The 18494-nt window shown below is 43.9% G+C and overlaps 2 protein-coding genes across 4 annotated transcripts in view; one reads left to right on the forward strand and one right to left on the reverse strand.

Moving 5' to 3' along the window:
• Nucleotides 1-18494, forward strand: part of SUMF1 (sulfatase modifying factor 1) — an 82478-nt gene that overhangs the window by 29465 nt on the left and 34519 nt on the right. For 2 of the 3 annotated variants that reach the window (XM_032784184.2, XM_075073191.1), the window contains 4 exons: nt 12974-13056; nt 15469-15591; nt 16588-16702; nt 17997-18110. In XM_032784184.2, the coding sequence (XP_032640075.1) occupies nt 12974-13056; nt 15469-15591; nt 16588-16702; nt 17997-18110 (435 nt within the window). The remainder of the gene's footprint in view (nt 1-12973; nt 13057-15468; nt 15592-16587; nt 16703-17996; nt 18111-18494) is intronic. The other variant, XM_075073190.1, reaches the window with a different exon arrangement.
• Nucleotides 13871-18494, reverse strand: part of LOC116827041 (histone-lysine N-methyltransferase SETMAR) — a 54195-nt gene continuing 49571 nt past the window's right edge. Inside the window, exon 4 of the mRNA XM_032784186.2 lies at nt 13871-14055. Coding sequence (XP_032640077.1) covers nt 13970-14055 — 86 coding nt within the window. The 3' untranslated portion in view covers nt 13871-13969. The remainder of the gene's footprint in view (nt 14056-18494) is intronic.

Below are 18494 nucleotides of genomic sequence, written 5' to 3' on the forward strand. Positions count from 1 at the left end.
TGACTGCCATTGGATGGATAGAAAGATTTAATCCAAATAATCTATATAGAAGCCTGTGGAACCCCATAAGATTGAGTCCCTAATCCATGAACTATTAGAACTCATTTACAAAACTTTTCTTAAACATTACATGACTATATTGTCTCATTCTATAAAATTAGAATTTATAATTCCTATTCCATAATGATACATTATTGTTCAAAGATATCTTAATTAAAACTATCTTTAGGTAGGTTTTTTCCTGAGAGTTTTTTTACCAAAAACTGATTTTAAATTAAAAAAACAAACCATTATTTTATTTTTTTTAATCATTAATTTTTATCCACTTTGATTTAATTTCATATTTGGAGTTAGTTTTAAGAATGAGAATGAAATATTATTTATTTGCATAATTATAGAGCGTTTGTTTCCATCTCTTCGTTGCAGAATATTTTGCAAACACAAAGCAAGAATAACAATCACATCTGTAGATTGACTCTTTCATGAAGCTACTGTGACAACCTTGGTATCTGACAAAAGGGTGACTAGAAAAGGTTGCTGCTGCTTTGTCTTGAGCCTTGAAGCAATATTCAGTTTTACACTATTTACATTGTAATGTGTCTCCATGCAGTCAGTTACATCTGTTTCAACTTAACATAAGACTGTTGCTATGGAGATGGTATGTTGAATAGAAATAGGTCATGTCCGTGCCATTTTCAGTGTGTTAATAGAAAAGAAAGGGCTAGCTGGGGAGAGGTCTAGCTCAAGTGAAGAGAGAAGGTGCATTCATCTAAAGACTTTCATTTGATTTGGGTGGGGGCTTGTTTTAAATATAGGAGTGGCATGTACAACTGTAGCTTGTTAAAATTCCCCCAGTCCTATAGGAAAATAGGGGTGCGTATGTATTTGCAAGAGAGACAGGACAGGATCTTTGTGCTCAATGGAATACATCCTTTAGGTAAGGAAATTCCTTGCAGAACAGGTGAAATTATAATATTCCAGGGCTGTGTATCCTTAGTCTGTCTATCGGAAAAGCTGCCTCCAACTTTAGTTGCCAAGTCTTGGCACTGCACTACACTATACTACACTGGAGCTCTGACCTGGAGCAGGACCTTGATTGGAGCTAATAGTAACCATTCACATTGGCCTACATATGGTAGCCACAGTGGAGTCTTAATAAACATTGATTCCAGCAGCCAGGGCTGTGTGAGTGCAATTGAGCACACAGTGGCTGCTACACTTACTGATGCCTGTGAGAGGTGAACCTTCCACACCTGTGCAGAATGCCCTGAATATCTCATAGCCCAGTGGTTAGGACACTTACCTGTGAGGTGGCAGCTCCCTGTTCAAATCCTTTCTTCTACTCAGGTGGAGGAGGGACTTGAATTAGGACTGTCCCACATGGCCGGTGAGTAGCCTAACCACTGGGGCTATGAGACATTCTGGTCCCCACCCCACCCCATGCTCATGTGTAGGGGCCTGATCTGGTAGGCAAGCTGTGAACATGCTTTCTGGGTCAGCAGGTGACTTAAAGAAGCACCTATCTTTCCTGCAGCTGCGGCACAGCTCTGGTGCTGAGCGATCCAGATGCTTGGCATGGGACTGCAGTGCTTCCAAGGCCACCTCTTGTGCTGCCCTTCCACTCCCCCAAAAAAACAAACAAAAAAAAAAAACAGTGCAGGAGCTTAATGGCAAGAGAGGTTTTCAACTGAGAATCCCAAGCAGAAGGAGGCACTAAACTCTGAGTGGGGTGCCCCCCTGCATTCTCCACCTACCAGACTGGCATAGGAGAGGGGAGAGAGACTCGGGCCTCGCACCCTGTGGCAGAGCTAGGGGCTTCTGCCAGAGACAGGTGCCTGCTGAGAGCGGAGGTTTGGAGGGTGGGGGCACAATTTTTTAAAGGTTCAGTTCCCCCCCCCCCCCCCAACAGCTTGAGTCATGCTCCCCCAGGCATGTCCAGCTTCTTACCCAGAGGCCCCTCCCTATAGCTCCCAGATCTTTTCACTATCTCTCTTCATAGTCACAGCTCCTAGCTTGCCGGCTCCAGCAGCTGCTGTGCAGGGGTTGGGGGAGAGGGCCCAGCAGCAGGACCATCACCATCACCACCAGCATCATGCGACTGAGCTGGGCCAGCAAATCCTGGCAGAGGTCCCACATGTCACCTTTGCTATTGCCCAATGGGGAGGGAGATTTGGGGCTTCAGCAGGAGCAGGGCTAAAGCCCCAAGCCCTGGTAAGCTTGCCCTAGCTCTTGAACTTCTGAAGATTGTTATATGCGGCTTGGAGGGTCAGTAAGTTTGACCACCCCTGAACTAGAATTTGGGGTGAAATGAAAAATTCAGCCTCAGTTGCAAACTGATGTACAGAACAGATTAAAGAACCACATCCTGAGAAATGAGATTTCGTAAGCCAGACCTGGGTTACTCAGTTACGTGTTACTGTCCATAAAGCAAGTTACCAGGTTTTTATTTGAAGGGATGTAGTCAGCCAAAATTTGGGGCAAATAAGTTTTCTAAAACTGTTACATGCTCAAGATGAATAGAAATCTTTTCATGATCATTTAAAGAAACCTAAGGGAAATGTTTGATTTTTTTCAAATGAACTTTCCCCTGTAATGTTTCCAAGCCTGGTAGTGCAGCACTTCTAATCCCTAACCTGTCTAAAGAGAATGGATCACTAGACAATATTATTGCCAAAGGCCAGAATCATCTGCTGGGTTTTGCTGACTTGTCCCACTGAAGTCAGTGAGGTTATTGGTAGAATAAGGGAATCACAAACACTTCTGGAAAAGTAAATTGGACTCTGAGAAATTTTTCATTTTTAATCAAAGGTGGCAGTAGGTGACTACACCTCAGTTCCGCAAATTGCTCCATGCATGTGGGAAAACTTGTAGGAGTGAATTTGTTGTTAATTATCCTCTTTGCAGCATAATTAAATGGTGTCCGCCTGTCTGCACAATTTCAGGAGGAGTGTACTGTAGCCTTCACTCTGGTTTCTTAGAGATTTTAGTTCTGTAGCAGAGTGTGTGGGGAATGTAAATATTCAGGTGATTGAACCAACTATATAAAGAACTATACTGTTGAGCCTTCCTAAAACGACATCCTTAGTTCTCAAAATAATTGTCCTGTTTTCAGAGCTGTTATCCACTTAAACTGCTTGAACAAACATGTCAACAAAAGTGTCTTTTCTTAGGCCCCATCTGCATTGGCTAGTTTGTGCTCAGTAAAGTAGCTTTGAGTGCTGTAGCTCCCGAGGCGTACACACTGCCAACCCACTTAGTGCGCAGAAACTGCGCTCTAAAAACAACCACCTCGATGAGAGGCGTAGAGCTTTCTGAGCCATGGCTACAGTGCTGCAGTGCCAGTGTAGACAACATGGTGATTACAGTGCTGTGATTGGCCTCTGGGAGGTGTCCCACAGTGCCTGTTCTCCCTTTTCTGGCCATCGGTTTGAACTTTGCTGCCTACCCTCAGGTGACCAACTGTCATCCCCACCCCATACATTCCTTTGTAAATTTGAAAGTCCCCTTCCTGTTTGCTTGGTGATGTATGCAGCGGTCTCACCGCATCTTTCCAGGTGGCCCTGCCTGCTCCATGCATCAGGTGATCCCCCGTTTGGAGCAATGCCAAGCTGCTGGACCTCATCGGTGTTTGGGGAGAGGAGGCTGCCCAGTCCCAGCTGCGCTCCAGCTGTCGGAATTATGATACTTATGGACAGATTTCTAGATGCATGAATGAAGAGGGTCATGACCAGGACACGTTGCAGTGTGGGGTCAAAGCAAAGGAGTTGTGGAACGCCTACCACAAGGTGCAGGAGGCAGACTGCCACTCTGGTGCTGCGCCCAAGAGCTGCCAGTTCTACAAAGAGCTGGACACGGTGCTCAGTGGTGACCTCACCTCCACTGCAAAGTCCCCTGTGGATACTTCGTTGCCTGTCAAGAGTGGACTGACACAGGACGAGGCAATCTTGGATGAAGAGGGGGAAAGGGAACCAGAGGCAGAGGATGACTCGGAGGCCAGAGATGCATGCAGTTAGGAGCTCTTTTCTACCCCAGAGGAGCCTAGCCAGTCACAGCAGTTGGATATTGGTGAAGTGCAAACAGGAGAGGAGGCCCCTGGTATGTGGATTTAATTTTGGGAATTGCTGAAGCAAGTTGTTGGGGGTAGGAGGGAAGAAGGGTTGCAGAAAGCAGGCTTGTCTCCCACCTCACGCGTAGTTTGAGTGGCGGAACAAGCTGTTGATACACTCCCTCACTTCATGTGAATCTCCCTCGGAGATCTCCAGGAAACACTCATGGAGATACTGGGCAGTTCGCTCCCGCAGGTTTCTCAGCAGAGCTGCTTTATTTCTTGCCCCATTAATGGAAACTTTCCCGTGCCACTGTGCCATCACAGGGGGGGCGCATCACTGCCCACAGGGTAGCCACATAGGGGCCAGGGTGGAAGCTGCAGGCTTGAAGAAGACCCTTCATTGATTCCCTGCTCACCCTCAGCAGTGAGATCTTCCATAATGATCACCTCCTGTGGAAAGTGTGGGGAGGCCACGTCTACACTACGGGATAATATCGAATTAGCTAAAATCGGTTTCTTAAAACTGATATTATAAAGTCGAGTGTGCGCGTCCACACTAGGCACGTTAATTCGATTGGTGTTGCGTCCAATGCGTCCAAGGCTATGTCGATTTTGGAGCGGTGCACTGGTGGGTAGCGTTCCGTAGCTTATCCCATAGTTGCCCCTCAGTGTCCCCCGCCTTGGAATTCTGGGTTGAGAGCCCAGTGCCTGATGGGGCAAGAAATCATTGTCGCGGGTGGTTCTGGGTAAGCCTCACCCCTCCCTTTGTGATATCAGCAGAATCAATTTGGAGTGCATAATCTACTGTGGGGGCTGCTGGTGATGCAAGTAGCCATAGCAATCGTTAAGGCTGCTACTACGAAAGGTTGTGACTCTTGGAAACGTGCAGGTCATCGTGGATGGCTTTTGCTGCAATTGGGATTCCGAACTGTGGTGGGGCCATAGATGGAACCCAGTATCCCTATTTTGGCCCCAGAGCGCTATAGGGCACCCAGTACTTAAACCGCAAGGAGTACTTTCAGGAAATTGGTGCTGAAGCCTGTGGATCACAAGGAAGTTTCACCAACATCACGTGGGATGGCCAGGAAGGGTTTCATGACGCTCGCGTTCTTAGAACCTACTCTGTTTAAAAACGGCCTGCAGCAAGGGAATTACTTCCCAGACCAGAAAATAACTTGTTGGGGATGTTGAAAATGCCTGTCGTTATTTCCTGGGTGACCCAGCCTATCCTTTTTGATGCCATGGCTCATGAAAGCCATACACCAGGCAGGCCTGGACAGTGTTTTAGAGCTTTAACTACAGGCTGAGCAAGTGCAGCGATGGTGGTAGAATGTGATTTTGGCCGTTTAAAAGGGCGCCTGGTGCACATTACTTTAACTCGCTCAGACCTCAGCCAAAACCATGTCCCGTTTGTTATTGCTGCTTGCTGTGTGCTCCACAATTCTCTTGTGAGGAGTAAGGGGGGAGGAACATTTATGGGGGTGGGAGCTGAGGCAAATCACTTGGCCGCTGAGTACGAGCAGCCAGGACCAGGGCGATAGAAGAGCACACCCAGAGGCGGTGCGCATCATAGAAGCCTTGGAAAACGAGTTTCAGCACGGCCAGGGAACGGTGTGATGCGTGTTGTTTCCCCTTGATGAACCCTCCTCTTGATTGACTCATTCTCTGCTAAGCAACCCACCCTCCCCTTGGATGTATCTTTTATTAAAAAGTAATTTATAAAAGAGGCCAGAGAATTATCAAGTTATCCCTGCCTTGCTGTGCTTTGCGAGAGGATAGGAGGGAAGGAAAAGGGCCATTAAGCTCATTACAATGTAATGACAGCTTTTTTGCTTGGACTGTCCATGGGGGTTGGATGGTCGGCTTGGGTGCAGGACAGCCTTCCCCCACGTGTTCTTACACATCTGGGTGAGGGAGTATGGAACGTGGGGAGCTTTGAGGGTGGTTACACATGGGCTTGCAGCGGCCTCTGTAAGCCCCGTTGCCTCTTCCAGAAGACTCCATCCTCACTTGCGTTGGAGGATATCAGTTTGAGCACCACATCGCGCCAGCTCTGCGAGCTCAGCACATTCTCCCCGCACCTTGACTTGATCTTCCTGCGCACCTCTCATCCTCGCGCAGCCCGTCCTCTTATCCTTCCCGTTCTGTACTTGGTTGGCACACTTTCTACTTTTATACTTTTGCTTCGTCCGCCACATTCCTTCCACTCATTCTGTATGGAGTACGAGCCTTCCTCGATCATACTGACGGATTGTTATTCCGATTGTATTTCTGGAGTTAGACCATCATTTTTTATCTTGTTCTCTTCCTCCTCACCTTATCTGAGCTAGCCTCGTGATGTGTTAGCGTAGGTGAGATCTGCTCCGCGAACAAGCCAGATCTCCTGGCAGCTGACATGGGCGGACGTCGAAAAACCCAGGAGACGAGATAGTATGTCAGAAAAGAGTTAGACATTTACAGATACACAATGCTCTTACTCTTTCACATGGGAATAACTACTATCACCTTACATAGCACATGCTGTTTTCACTACAAGGTCGCATTTTGCATCGTTTATATTACTGGTGCCTAGTTGGCTCTGGGTGTTGCAGATCTCACAGACGCAGGTCCAGAGGCAATCCAAGATATTAATGCTGTCCATGTGGCCATGGTAAGCTCTGTTTGACTTCTCTCCAGGCGTTCATATACCAGTGGTCGTGTGTGTGGCCTTGATTCCCTGTTAGAGGAAACCTCAGCCAACCCCAAACTCCCCCTTCCTTTTCTTCCTTTTTGTTCTTTCTTTTTTTTTTTTTTCTATTCCCTCCTCCCCCACGCCGCATGGCTGCTATTCATTTAGATCACTGGTATGATCGTTGGCTGTTACCTGGGAAGATTCCTGTTCAGCCAAACGCTTGAGAAACTCGCGCTATCATTTCCTCCCCTCCCCCCGCTTGGTACAAGCAAGGAAGGATTAGCGGCTTCAGTAGGAAATCGCCATGTCTGCCCCTAATTAAGTCCAGAATTTTCAACAGGTTACAATGAATATATAAACTCTCCTGGATACCACCGCAGGATGCAGAACATATGTTTCTGGAATGCCCAGCGGTCACCTGCGCCATACGCGGCTGTGCTTTGTGAAGCTAGATTCGAATTACTTGCTACATGCATGGCATGAAAAAGTGTCATTACAATGGGGACCAAATAGGGCCCCTTGCCCAGAAAATCTTCTGCAAAAGCTTTTTGAGTACCTCCAAGAGCGATTCATAGATTTACAAAGGTACACTCACCAAGGTCGCTTCCATGCTTCACTTGTCTGGGCTTGTGGCTTTGGGTAGGCTGGACAGTAATTCTGGGTCACAAAAGCTCCTGGCTTGTTTTGGTGGCTTAATTGGAGTGCTGTGTGCTCTTCAGTGCGAGCTCTTCCTCCTCTTCCTCTTCCTTCCTCATCTTCCCCTCCGCAGAATCCTCAGCCGTGGTTGATATTTACAACCCGACCTCTGAATCCACGGCCGGGGGTGGGATACTGGTTGCGCAGCCCCCTAAAATGCATGCCAGCTCAGCCATAAGAAGCTCGCATGTTTTCGGGCCCTGACCCGACCTTCCGTTTGCTTCTCTGAGTTTCTGGTATGCCTTGTCTGAGTTCCTTAACTTTTACTTCATGCACTGCCACTGCAGTCCCTGCTGTGGCCATTTCCCAGTTCATAGACTTTGAAATTTCTTTCAAAATATTTTTTCATTTCGTCTTTTTGAACGGAGTTCTGTTAGGCACTGATTTCTCTCCCCATATAGCGATTCAGATCCTAGTACCTCCTTGGTGCGTCCAGGCTGGTGCTCCTTTTTCATTATCAGGAGACTGCATTGTTACTGTGCTTTTTTGGGAAATTGGAAATAAAAAAAGCTCTGTGTGGTCACCTATGCTTATCAGGAGCTCCACGCTGGCCAAACAGGAAACTGAATTCAAAAGTTCGCGGGGCTTTTCCTGTTTACCTGGCCAGTGCCTCAGAGTTCTGATTGCTGTCCAGAGCGGTCAGTGGTGCACTGTGGGATACTTCCCGGAGGCCAATAATGTCGATTTCCGTCCACACTAACACTATTCCAAAGTAGCAATATCGATTTTAGCGCTACTCTTCTCGTCGGGGAGGAGTACAGAAATAGATTTAAAGAGCCCTTTATATCGATAGAGGGCATTGTAGTGTGGACGGGTACAGCATTAAATCGATTTAACTCTCTTTAAATTGATTTAAACGCATAGTGTAGACCAGGCCTATGATGCATTCTCATGTCATAGCTACTACGTGTGGCGAGATCAAAATCGCACTCCTATTGCCTTTGTAGTTTAAGGAATAACTCCACTGCCACTCGTGACGTGTTGGTCAGTGCGAACAGCATTCTTGTCAACAGCTTGGGATCCATTCCTGCTGCCAAAAAGAGGCAGGGCAGGGTGCGCAGTACACAAACCATTGAAAGATGGCGCCAAATGTGGACAGAAGCACAGGGATTGCTGGGATGTGAAGCAGTGCATCGCAGGGCATTGGGACAGGACTCAGGATGCCCCACGACCCCTTCCGCCTTTCCACAAGTCTTAGCAGCAAAAGAGAGAGAGGTGCTCTGTGGGATAGCTGCCCAGAGTGCGCTGCTCTGAATAGTGCCGCAAGTGTGAACACGCTATTGCACAGGCAGCTGTCAGTGTGAACACACAATAGCAGTCTTCCTTCAGCACTCTCTGAACTGCACTATAACTTCCCGGCTGTAACTTTGCCAGTGTAGACGTGCCCTTAGTCTTTATTTTTTTTTTAAGAAAGAGAATAATTTTTGCTAATAGAGAGCCCGTGGTCTATCTTGCAGATTAAAGAGTTAATCAAAGTGAAATGGTTGATATCTTCTTTAATTATCCCTTCTGGACTTATTGTTCAGCAGCCTATGTTCTGTTTTTGCAGACTGAATCTGTCACCCAGTCTATGGAACACATGTCTAGGTCTGAAGCATGAGAATGTCAGGCATTATGAAAGCAATTAAGCTCCTTAGTGGTATGAGAACGTTTGCAGTATTAAATGATGAGGGTTGTAGTATCTCTTGTCAAATTAGCCTTTGTGCTGATTAGAATTAGAGCTGTTAAAAGCTTTAAAGCATTCTGAGAAGAATGAAATATACTTCTTTTTCTTCTTGGAAAGAGCAGCTTAATGTGTATTAGTTGATGATGTCAATACATGATTGACTTAGTTGTCATTTGGAAGCTAATCTGGAGATTGTGGTATACCTAGCCTAAAGTTATCCTGTTTGCATTCTGCCTCTGTATATCTCTTGAAAAATCTGATTGCAAAAACTGGCAGCCCTTTGGTGTTCAGTTCAGCACAACCAGAAACAGAAGAGAGACATGCAGTGCTTTTGTGTGGAGAGACTTTTCTTCTTTCTATGTTACCATACACCATTCAAACTGAGAACATGTTTTTGCTATTTGTGCATGAAGAAACATGAAGTGGCTTCTTAGTCACGTGCAAGGTTTTGTTTTGGCTAAGGAGACAACAGTCCACTACAACCTTCATCTTTTTAAAGCTAGCAGTTTGTTAGAAAAATGTCACAATATGAGCATTTCAGTTCTTGTGAAACTACTGATGAGCTCTAAGTAAGGTTCTGTCAAGTTCTCTTGACACGGGAACAGCCCTTTAACTTTCAGTAACCACCAGTTCTTAAATGGAGATAGTATAAAAGATTGAAGCCCAGCTATGAGTTAAAGATGGAAAATTTAGGAAACAAGGAAAAACCGCAAGCAAGTTGCATAGAATCAGTCTTTTAGCCTAAATGTAGTCTATAGTGTCAGTTTTGGAATTGGCTCATTATGATACTAGTAAATCAAACTCCAGCCAGTCTGTGCTGGGGAAAATGAACTGGGGGTCTAAAGTGGAGGATTTTCCTCCAACTGAGATCATGGGAATCCTCCATTAGGGAGTCACCAAGTTTAGTGGGAGGCTGTGTGTGCTAATACACTTCTCAGAAAGGGCAGGGCCTCTGACTGAGAACAGCACTGGCGTGCCTGAGCTGCACTAGCGTGTCTGCTTCCTTTTTGCAGTTGTCAGACTGGGAGATGAACACTAGCTCTTTGAGAGATGTGATTGCCTTATGTTATATAATATAAAAAAATATAAAAACAGGCCAAATTTAAATGGAACCCACTCTGTGAGATAGGAAGCTTTGATCTCCAGGCTGCTGAGAACTGTCCTTGTCTCTTCTGCACTTAATGCAAACATCTTCTATTCCCACATTTTGAAGGAAAGTGTTTGACACCTATGTGTGACCACTTCCTTTCCACAGAGAGTTCTAGTCTTATCTCTCTGGCTGGAATTCGACCATGCTTCTAAGGCAGTGATTCGCAAACGTATTTGATCATGTAGTAGTTTATGCCCCCCTTCCTCCTGCCACACAAGTACATATGATTACCAAAAAATCATATAACTGTCATTAAATATTAAAAACAGTAAGGCACTGATCCAAACAGAGCCAACAGTCTGTTGTAATAAGAGCAAAAGCAAAACGGCGATTGCGGTCAATACTTACAACTAAAACCCTGTTGAAACAGAGGGATTAACGTACCATGCAAGTTTAACAAATTTGTCACAGTGCACAGCAGCATCTAGCATCAAATGCACAGTGCCAGCTGAGGACTTGATATGTCTGGAGAAATCAGCTTTGCTAGTTATTCATGGCTGTGGGTAAAATATGCACAGTAAGTCCTCCTCCAAAGCTGCTTGTTCCCCCCAGAATACATTCCATGCTCCCCAGGGGGGCCTATCCCCAAGTTTGAGAACATCTGTTCTAGGGGTTCAAGTGCTCTTGTGCACAACTCAAGAATATTCCAAGGCTCCTCAGTGGAGAGGGTCTGTAGTGTGGTGGGTTGACCTCAGGGCTAGAAGTCAGCAAATCCCAGTTCTGCCACTGACTCATTGTATGGTTTAGGTCAAGACCTTTAGCCATCAACCTTGGGCTCAAACCCCACTTTTAGTTGGGGAAAATGGTGTTGCACATTTTTGTGAGGATTAATTTATTTAGTGGTCTTGCAAGTGTAAGCAGTGTGCCTTTGCCATGTATTAACCACTTCCTTTTGTCAGACTGCCGTTTATTCCCACTTCTGTAATATCTGTTTAAGCAATGCTGACAAGGGGTTGGGACCATAGAGCACATATGGTTGAAACATTTAATTATCCTTTTCAAACCTTTCCTTCCTCACTGCTAATCCCGATGGGTGGAAGTAGCATCAAAGGCATCATGTTTTTCCCGGGAAGCTGCTGCTAGCTTTCAGACTGTACTGGTTCAGGCCACTCATCCACCTAGTCTAGTGCCCTGTCTCTGAGTGGGGGCAGTAGCACATCCATCACAGGAAGTAACTCCAAGATGGACAGTTATAGAATAAACTGTTCATAAGGGATGTTTCTCATTACTACTACCTTGGCCTTGTATAGCACTTTTCATCAGTAGATCTAAGAAAGCTTTACAAAGGTCAATATCGTTTTCTGAAACTAAGGAACAAAGGTGAAGTGACTTAATCAAGGTCATCCAAGAGGCCAGTGGCAGAATAGAACCTGTCTCCTGAGCCCTAGTCTGATGCTCTGTCCACTGGTTACACTGCCTTCGTTCACCCTAGGCAGTTGCTGGTTACTTACATACTAAAGCATTGAGAGTTTTACATCATGATTTTCCTTATCCTAGTTAATATAACTGTGGATGTTCTTGTTCATATGCATATGTTATAATCTTTCTTTAAAGCCTACTATGCCAACCTATTTTGGGGCTGGTCTGTGTTATTTCACTTAGCTCTGCCACTTGTACTTTCTGTGACCTAAACAGGCATTATCTTTTTGCCTCAACTTGCCACAAAGTGCTTTCATTGAAGTAGGAAGCAATAGCTTATATGTAAGCTGTAATACAACTCTTCTGTATGTATTGTTCGTAGCTGTTTTTGAAGCAAGAACAATTTTGTGATCCTTAAACTAAAAGAAACAACTTACCACTCTGTGTTTAGAGAAACACTGCACACTAATGCAGTCATGAAGTGTTTGCATTTGCCAAGATATTAAAATTGAGATTGTTTTGTGGTTTGTCTGTCTCCAGCTACTGGAAGTCGATAGCAAATACTGCTGATCCAGACTAGTGAGTTTAATTAACTGGAAGGAAAATGACAAGTGTGCTAAATGGAAGTCTTGACCTTAATTGAGGAATGTCCTCAGGGTGTTTAATTGTCCCAAAAATATTGATTCTAGAGTTAGAAGCTGCCAGACCAAATTGGTGAACAAGTTAAAAATGAACTCTTTAGCCATACCCAGGACAGGATATAGTATCATATAGCACTGTAAAGAGATTGCTGCGATGCTTAGATGACATCTGATTAACCACACGATGTGCTCAAAAAAGTCTAAAATAGTCTGTAAGACAACCTGGGTAAGCTTCACAAATAGTTTCAGGACTCAAATATTACAACTGGAAATTGGTGAGAGGACAGAGCTGTCAGACGTGAATAGCCTGCTCAAGATTGTGTTTTCAGGAAGTGAGCTGCACTTCAGAACATCAGAGACTTGGGAAAACATTGGACTCCTCTCAATCCCTTCAAAATCTGAAGCAGGTCAATACTAGTGAAAAGCAGTCATTAAAAGAACTTTGCAGATTGAGTCACTTCACTTCCCTGCTGCTCTTCTCCATAGTGTATTATTCCATACTTGCCCTGGCTTTTGTTTGGCCGTTAACACTGTAGACTAAACATATGGCTCTCAGTTGGTTAGAGATGATCTTCCGCACAGGGGGTTTGGAGACAGTAGACAGTCTTCAGAGCTGTGAGCTTAAAAATGAGGTGTAGTCACTTCTTCCCTGTTGTCACATGGATGTTTCCCAGAATAGCCTCTGACTGGGAATTGAGAAGGCCTACAACATTCTTCTTGATTCTGCTTGGCCTGTTTTCAGGTTGCAGCTGCTCCCTGGTGGATGCCTGTTAAAGGAGCTAATTGGAGGCAACCTGAGGGACCAGATTCTAATATCTCAAAGAGGTGAGCCAGACATGGCCTTTCAGTTTGAACTGTGGTATTTACTTCAAGTGTCTGTAGAAACTCAGCGTGGAAGGTGGGAGGCATGATGAGAGATGGGCTCCTTGCTGTGCTCTTTCTATTGCTTCTCAGTGTATAGATGGTATTTTTCTCTTTTGCGTATAATATTATAATTGGGACGACTTAATCATTTGCTCCAGTTAAAGCATTAGCACTTGAAAGAACTAATGACCTCTGTCACGGTTAGATAAAATACACCAGCTGGGCAGGTTGTATTGATTTGAAGCTTGATCAGACTTTAGGTGTCATGTCCAGTTTTGATGGTCTAGGACCTGCCCACTTGAGAGAGCACTGTGGCTGAGATCAGCAGAGGATGCTTTGGATTAATTTGTCTTCCCAACCCTGCTGCACCCCTTTCATTATAAAAGAACTGTATGTAAGGTATCCTCTGAGTGTGCTCCATGGTTCAGGAATTCTGATGCCATCTGTTTTATAGAAAACGGCTCAGAATATTGGGGGGAGGAATAAAATTTTCAAAACTTTCTAAGCAATTTAGGACCCTAATTCTCACTGAAAGTCAATGGGACTTAAATGACTTAAGAGGGTAGGCCCTTCTATAAGTTTTATCACTGAGCTTGCTGGGGTGAGGAAAATGAGGGTACATACTTCAGTGGTGATCTTTGAGTAATGCTGCAGAGTGATACACTTGTGTAGATGTCAATCTTGTTATTGTTAAGGAGCTTGTCTTTGGTGTCCTTGTGTATCGTTAAAGAAATAATGATGAAGCATGATCAGTAACTTCACGTTAAGAGACTGGTCAAAGTTTCAATCTTACTGATGTATTTAGGGTTATCTTTTTTAAAAAAGCAGATTTATTTTCAGCCTATGTCTTGTGGAAGCTGACGTATTGGATCCCTTAAGGACGGGGGCTGCATCTCTTTAACATCATTTGATGGCTGGTGCACATCATCTGCTCTCCAAGGGAGAATAAAGAAAAATTATCTGAAGCAAAAATAGAGGCAGTGGTATCAAGAGACAAGAAAAAAATAAGGAAGAAAGATTTAGGTCATAGCAGTTAACAGCTTTGGAAATGTGCCCTCTGAGCCTTACGTTTTGTAGGAGTTGATTGTGAGCCTGGCCTAGTGTAATGACCAAACTTCCCATCACAGAGAAATAGTCTAAAAGGTAGAGAAAGAAACAAAGATTGGAGATTAGTGGAGGCTGGGAGATGTGAATTAGTGAGTAGGAAAAGTGAAAGGAAGACCAATAACTAATACAGTGAGTCGGAAGCCTTGAGCCTTCAACTCTTGTACCAGAAGCCCCTACTAGCAGAGTGGTAGCTCCCTCTGCTAGAGGGCTGTGGCAAAAGAGGGGTGTGTGTGTTGGAGGGTAAGGGAGAGAGGGCAGGGGTCTTGTGACCAGATAAATGAGACCTTCCATCTCAGCGGGCTGAAACGGTCCCTTTTGGATAGGAAGGGCTGGGAATGTATGAGCAAGATGGTGTAGGGATTAAAACAGGGGAAACATGGAAGTTTTTTGTAAAAGTCTGCATTAAAAAGCCTTGCTTCCGTTACCAAATTACTGCAGCTCCAAAACAGTGAGGTTTGAAGAGGTTTGAGGTGACGTGAGGGGTTGGCCTGTATTCTCTCCTGCCATTACCTCCTTTTCTCTCCCCCGCCCCAAAGTAAATTTCTTTAACAGATTTAAGGGGAGAAGGGCAAGAAAAGAGAGAATCAAAATAAATAGTAAAAATGATTTAAAAATTATCTAACTCTACAAACCTAAACTGCCCCATCCAGAGGCTGCTCTTCCTCTGACTCTGTTTTCTAATGAGTTACCCTTAAAACTACTGCAGGAATGTGGGCTAACACTACAGCCTCGAAGGGGTTTTGGCCTGATCCTGTGAGGTGCTTATAAGCTATGTTCTCATTGAAGCCAATGGGAGAAGTTAGTGGCTAGTAGCTCTACAGACCCCTCCCTAAATTGAGTCTGGGTGAAGATGCAAATGGGCATGATGGGGGAAATTAAGAGTAAACTGGATCTGTGAGTAGAGTGCATAGTTGTGGTGCAACCTGCTGTTTATATACAGATTCTCCCCCACCCTCACCTCAATTCCTTATTCTGACACTTGCTGTTCTTCACTTTGTATGTGTTGTTCTTGATTAATGCCTTGCTCTGGTATTTACTTCAATAATTTATTTTCTGTAAAACTAACCTTTGCACCCAGTTCAGAGATAACTGAAGTCTAGCATGAAGGATATAAACATTCCATGTACAGTCTACGGCCCATGGTATTAAATAATGACATGGTCTGGGGAGGGTTTCATAAGGTGCTTGCACTGTTGCAGGGTATAGCTGTGAGGCCGGTCGACCGTGGTGATGTCCTCATTCTGTGTCTTTTTTGTTGCTCATCAGAATGGATCATCCAGTTCTTCATGTCTCCTGGAATGATGCTGTAGCGTATTGCACGTGGGCGGGAAAACGATTACCCACAGAAGCTGAATGGGAGTACAGCTGTCGAGGAGGCCTTGAGAATAAGTACTCGTCAAGACTATTCCCTCGTGAATGTATAAGATTCTGATATCTCATCATCCAGAGAAAAGCAGTGTTTATTGTCCTTAACATTTTTCTTGCACAGGCACATGCATTTGCAGTAAATGTAACACTGTTTTATTTTGTACAGCATCCTTTGTGTACAGCATATCCCAGAAAATGCTTCAGTTGCATATAAGGTTGGAATTGAATAATATCTAAGAGACAAAGTGCAGCAAGGCTGTGATTGAGATGTAGGAATCTTGTTGCAGGTGACGGGAGATGTGATGTATAAAGCTCTTGCCGCCAGACCAAAATTGGTCAGAGTCAGAGAAAGCCAGTTTGAGATGTAAAAAGGACTGGGCAGGGGAGCAGAGAGAATGAGAGCTCAAGTAGTCATAATTCCCTTCATTGCACAGACACTACTCGGTTCATATGTCAGTCATTTTGTATATCCTAAACCTAAAACATTATCTCATAGAACAGCAGATTGTGCTGCAGAGCTTCATTTGCAATACAAGAACCATCATCCCTTTTAAGGCTTATTAAACATTGTGGGTTTATACAGATGGAGTTGGAACACGGATTGTATATGTTCTATATGTCCGGCTCCTCAAATGTAAACTATGTAAAGAATATTTACTTTGTAATTTTTCTTGTTGTAGCTCCAATTAAAAAAAACAACTGACAAAGATAGAAGTTGGGTTTAATTTTCTAGGATCAACTCTACTTAAAATAGTTTAACTTTTTTTTTTATAGCAGTAGTGCTACCTAGTTAGACGACCATATAAGTCCAAAACATTGACCAAGCACTTGCATTCCTCAGACTATTTTTGTGTACCCGACATGAACTAGATTGGCAACTTTTCATTGATTAACTATTCAAAATAGTTTTTGAGAGTGGTAGCAGTCCTCTCCCTCCCCCTTTTTCCATTATATTGTCTCTAACTCTAAAGGCTAGCCATATTTCTGACAGCTTGTCTCTTGTGTTTCTTCCAACAGACTTTTCCCATGGGGCAATAAGCTTCAGCCAAAAGGTCAGCACTATGCCAATACCTGGCAGGGAGAGTTCCCGATAAGCAATACTGGAGAGGATGGATACAAAGGAACTGCACCAGTAAGTGTGTCAGAGTACATTAGCAACACCAGAGCTAAACTAACGCTCTTCGAATTGAGGGGTACACCCAGTGTGATGGGTAATGAGGTTTTTCAATAGATGTCTGCCACCGGAAGGACACTTCTCGCAATTTCAGCTTTTCAAGCTACAAGATGTTTAATTCCAGCCCTGGGTATTACAGTGGAAAAGACTCTTTTTAAGGTTGCCATCATGCAGAGTTCTCACCGCTCTTAAAATGGAAAAAAACACTATACATTTATTCCTACAAAGTGTGAAATGGAGACTAAAAATAACTTGCATTTAACTTTTTTTAGATTCACTAAAGTTAGCTATATCTCTGCCTTTGACTCAAAAAATACTTAATGCTTTCAGGTTGATGAGTATGGCATAACTTGCCCTGTATAAACAAAATGCATTTTGACATAGTGGGGTCTTTGACTAGCAGTCTGAGTAAATACCAGTACTCAGTTTCATGACCTCTGGAATGGTGTTTTTTCTGTTTATTGGGGAAGATGTGAACTTCCATTTATAAAGGTTAGGAGTGTCTCATCGCAAGGAAGCCACAGAGTTTCTAATGCTTGCAAAGGAAATACCTGCTGTAGTTTTCTAAATATGTAGACTTCTGTGAATGCTAGTTTGTTTAAGAGAAGTGGTGACTAGAAGGGAAGTCAGCCCAGACAGAAGTTGGGAGACTCTCCATTCTCTTGTTGGGAAATCTGGCATTCACAAATGGGGTTGTAAACTAGTCTTACAATGATCCACTGGAATCTAATTCCCATTAATGCAAAGTGCAGTTACGTGTTGGCATGTAGATTAGAAAATATCCCAGCATCTGCTCACAGCTGCTAGTCGGAATTTGTCATCTTGTAATTAAATCACTCGATCTAACAATAGCAGGGTCAGCAAGAAGATAATTTATGGTTTAACAATAGTACCTGTAAGAGTTGGGGGAGGAAATCTTGAGAATATGTTGTCGTTGTTATGGACAATGATGAATTGTACTGTTGTTGCTTTAAAATTAAATAAATAAATAAATAAAGGTTTTTCATAATTCAGCGCTTTTGTAGATACAATACTGAACCCTTGTCTCCAAGTATAACTCCTGATTAAAATAGCTTTCTTGTTCCTGAGGTTCTGTATTTCTGCCTGGTTAACTCACTAGTTTCCGATTCAAAGATCTGAGAGCAGGAACATCTGCTTAGTGGATTTTTAACTTGTTGGTCATCAGGAGTTAAATGCTATTTCATGCCACAAGACTGTAATAAATAATTTTTCAACATTATTGCCACTTCAGGTTACAGCATTTCCTCCAAATGGCTATGGCTTATACAACATAGTGGGAAATGCCTGGGAGTGGACATCTGACTGGTGGGGTGTTCATCATTCTGTGGGTGAAACTCGCAACCCAGTGAGTATTTTTTTTTTTTAATAGAAGATGTGCTGTGACATGCCTTTTTGCTACTCTGCCTTATCTTCAATTAAAACCTCTAGCTCCCTCCACCATGCTATGCATGGGATTGGCCAGGTTCTGGTGAGTCAGGCTATATCACCTCTGCAAGTTGTTACCTTCTACGGTGACATTGTAGCATTTTCTAATTAGTGTGATGTCAGTTCTACAAGTCCATCCGTGGTCCGGGAATTGAATATTTTTACCCTAGCATCAGACTTGTAAGCACTAAGGCCTGGTCTACGCTAGGGGGGAGGGATCGATCTAAGATACGCAACTTCAGCTAGGAGAATAGCATAGTTGAAGTCAACGTATCTTAGATCGACTTAGAATTACTTCACGTCC

This window comes from Chelonoidis abingdonii, chromosome 17 (genome assembly GCF_003597395.2).
Source record: "Chelonoidis abingdonii isolate Lonesome George chromosome 17, CheloAbing_2.0, whole genome shotgun sequence".
In the NCBI taxonomy this organism is placed as follows: domain Eukaryota; kingdom Metazoa; phylum Chordata; order Testudines; family Testudinidae; genus Chelonoidis; species Chelonoidis abingdonii.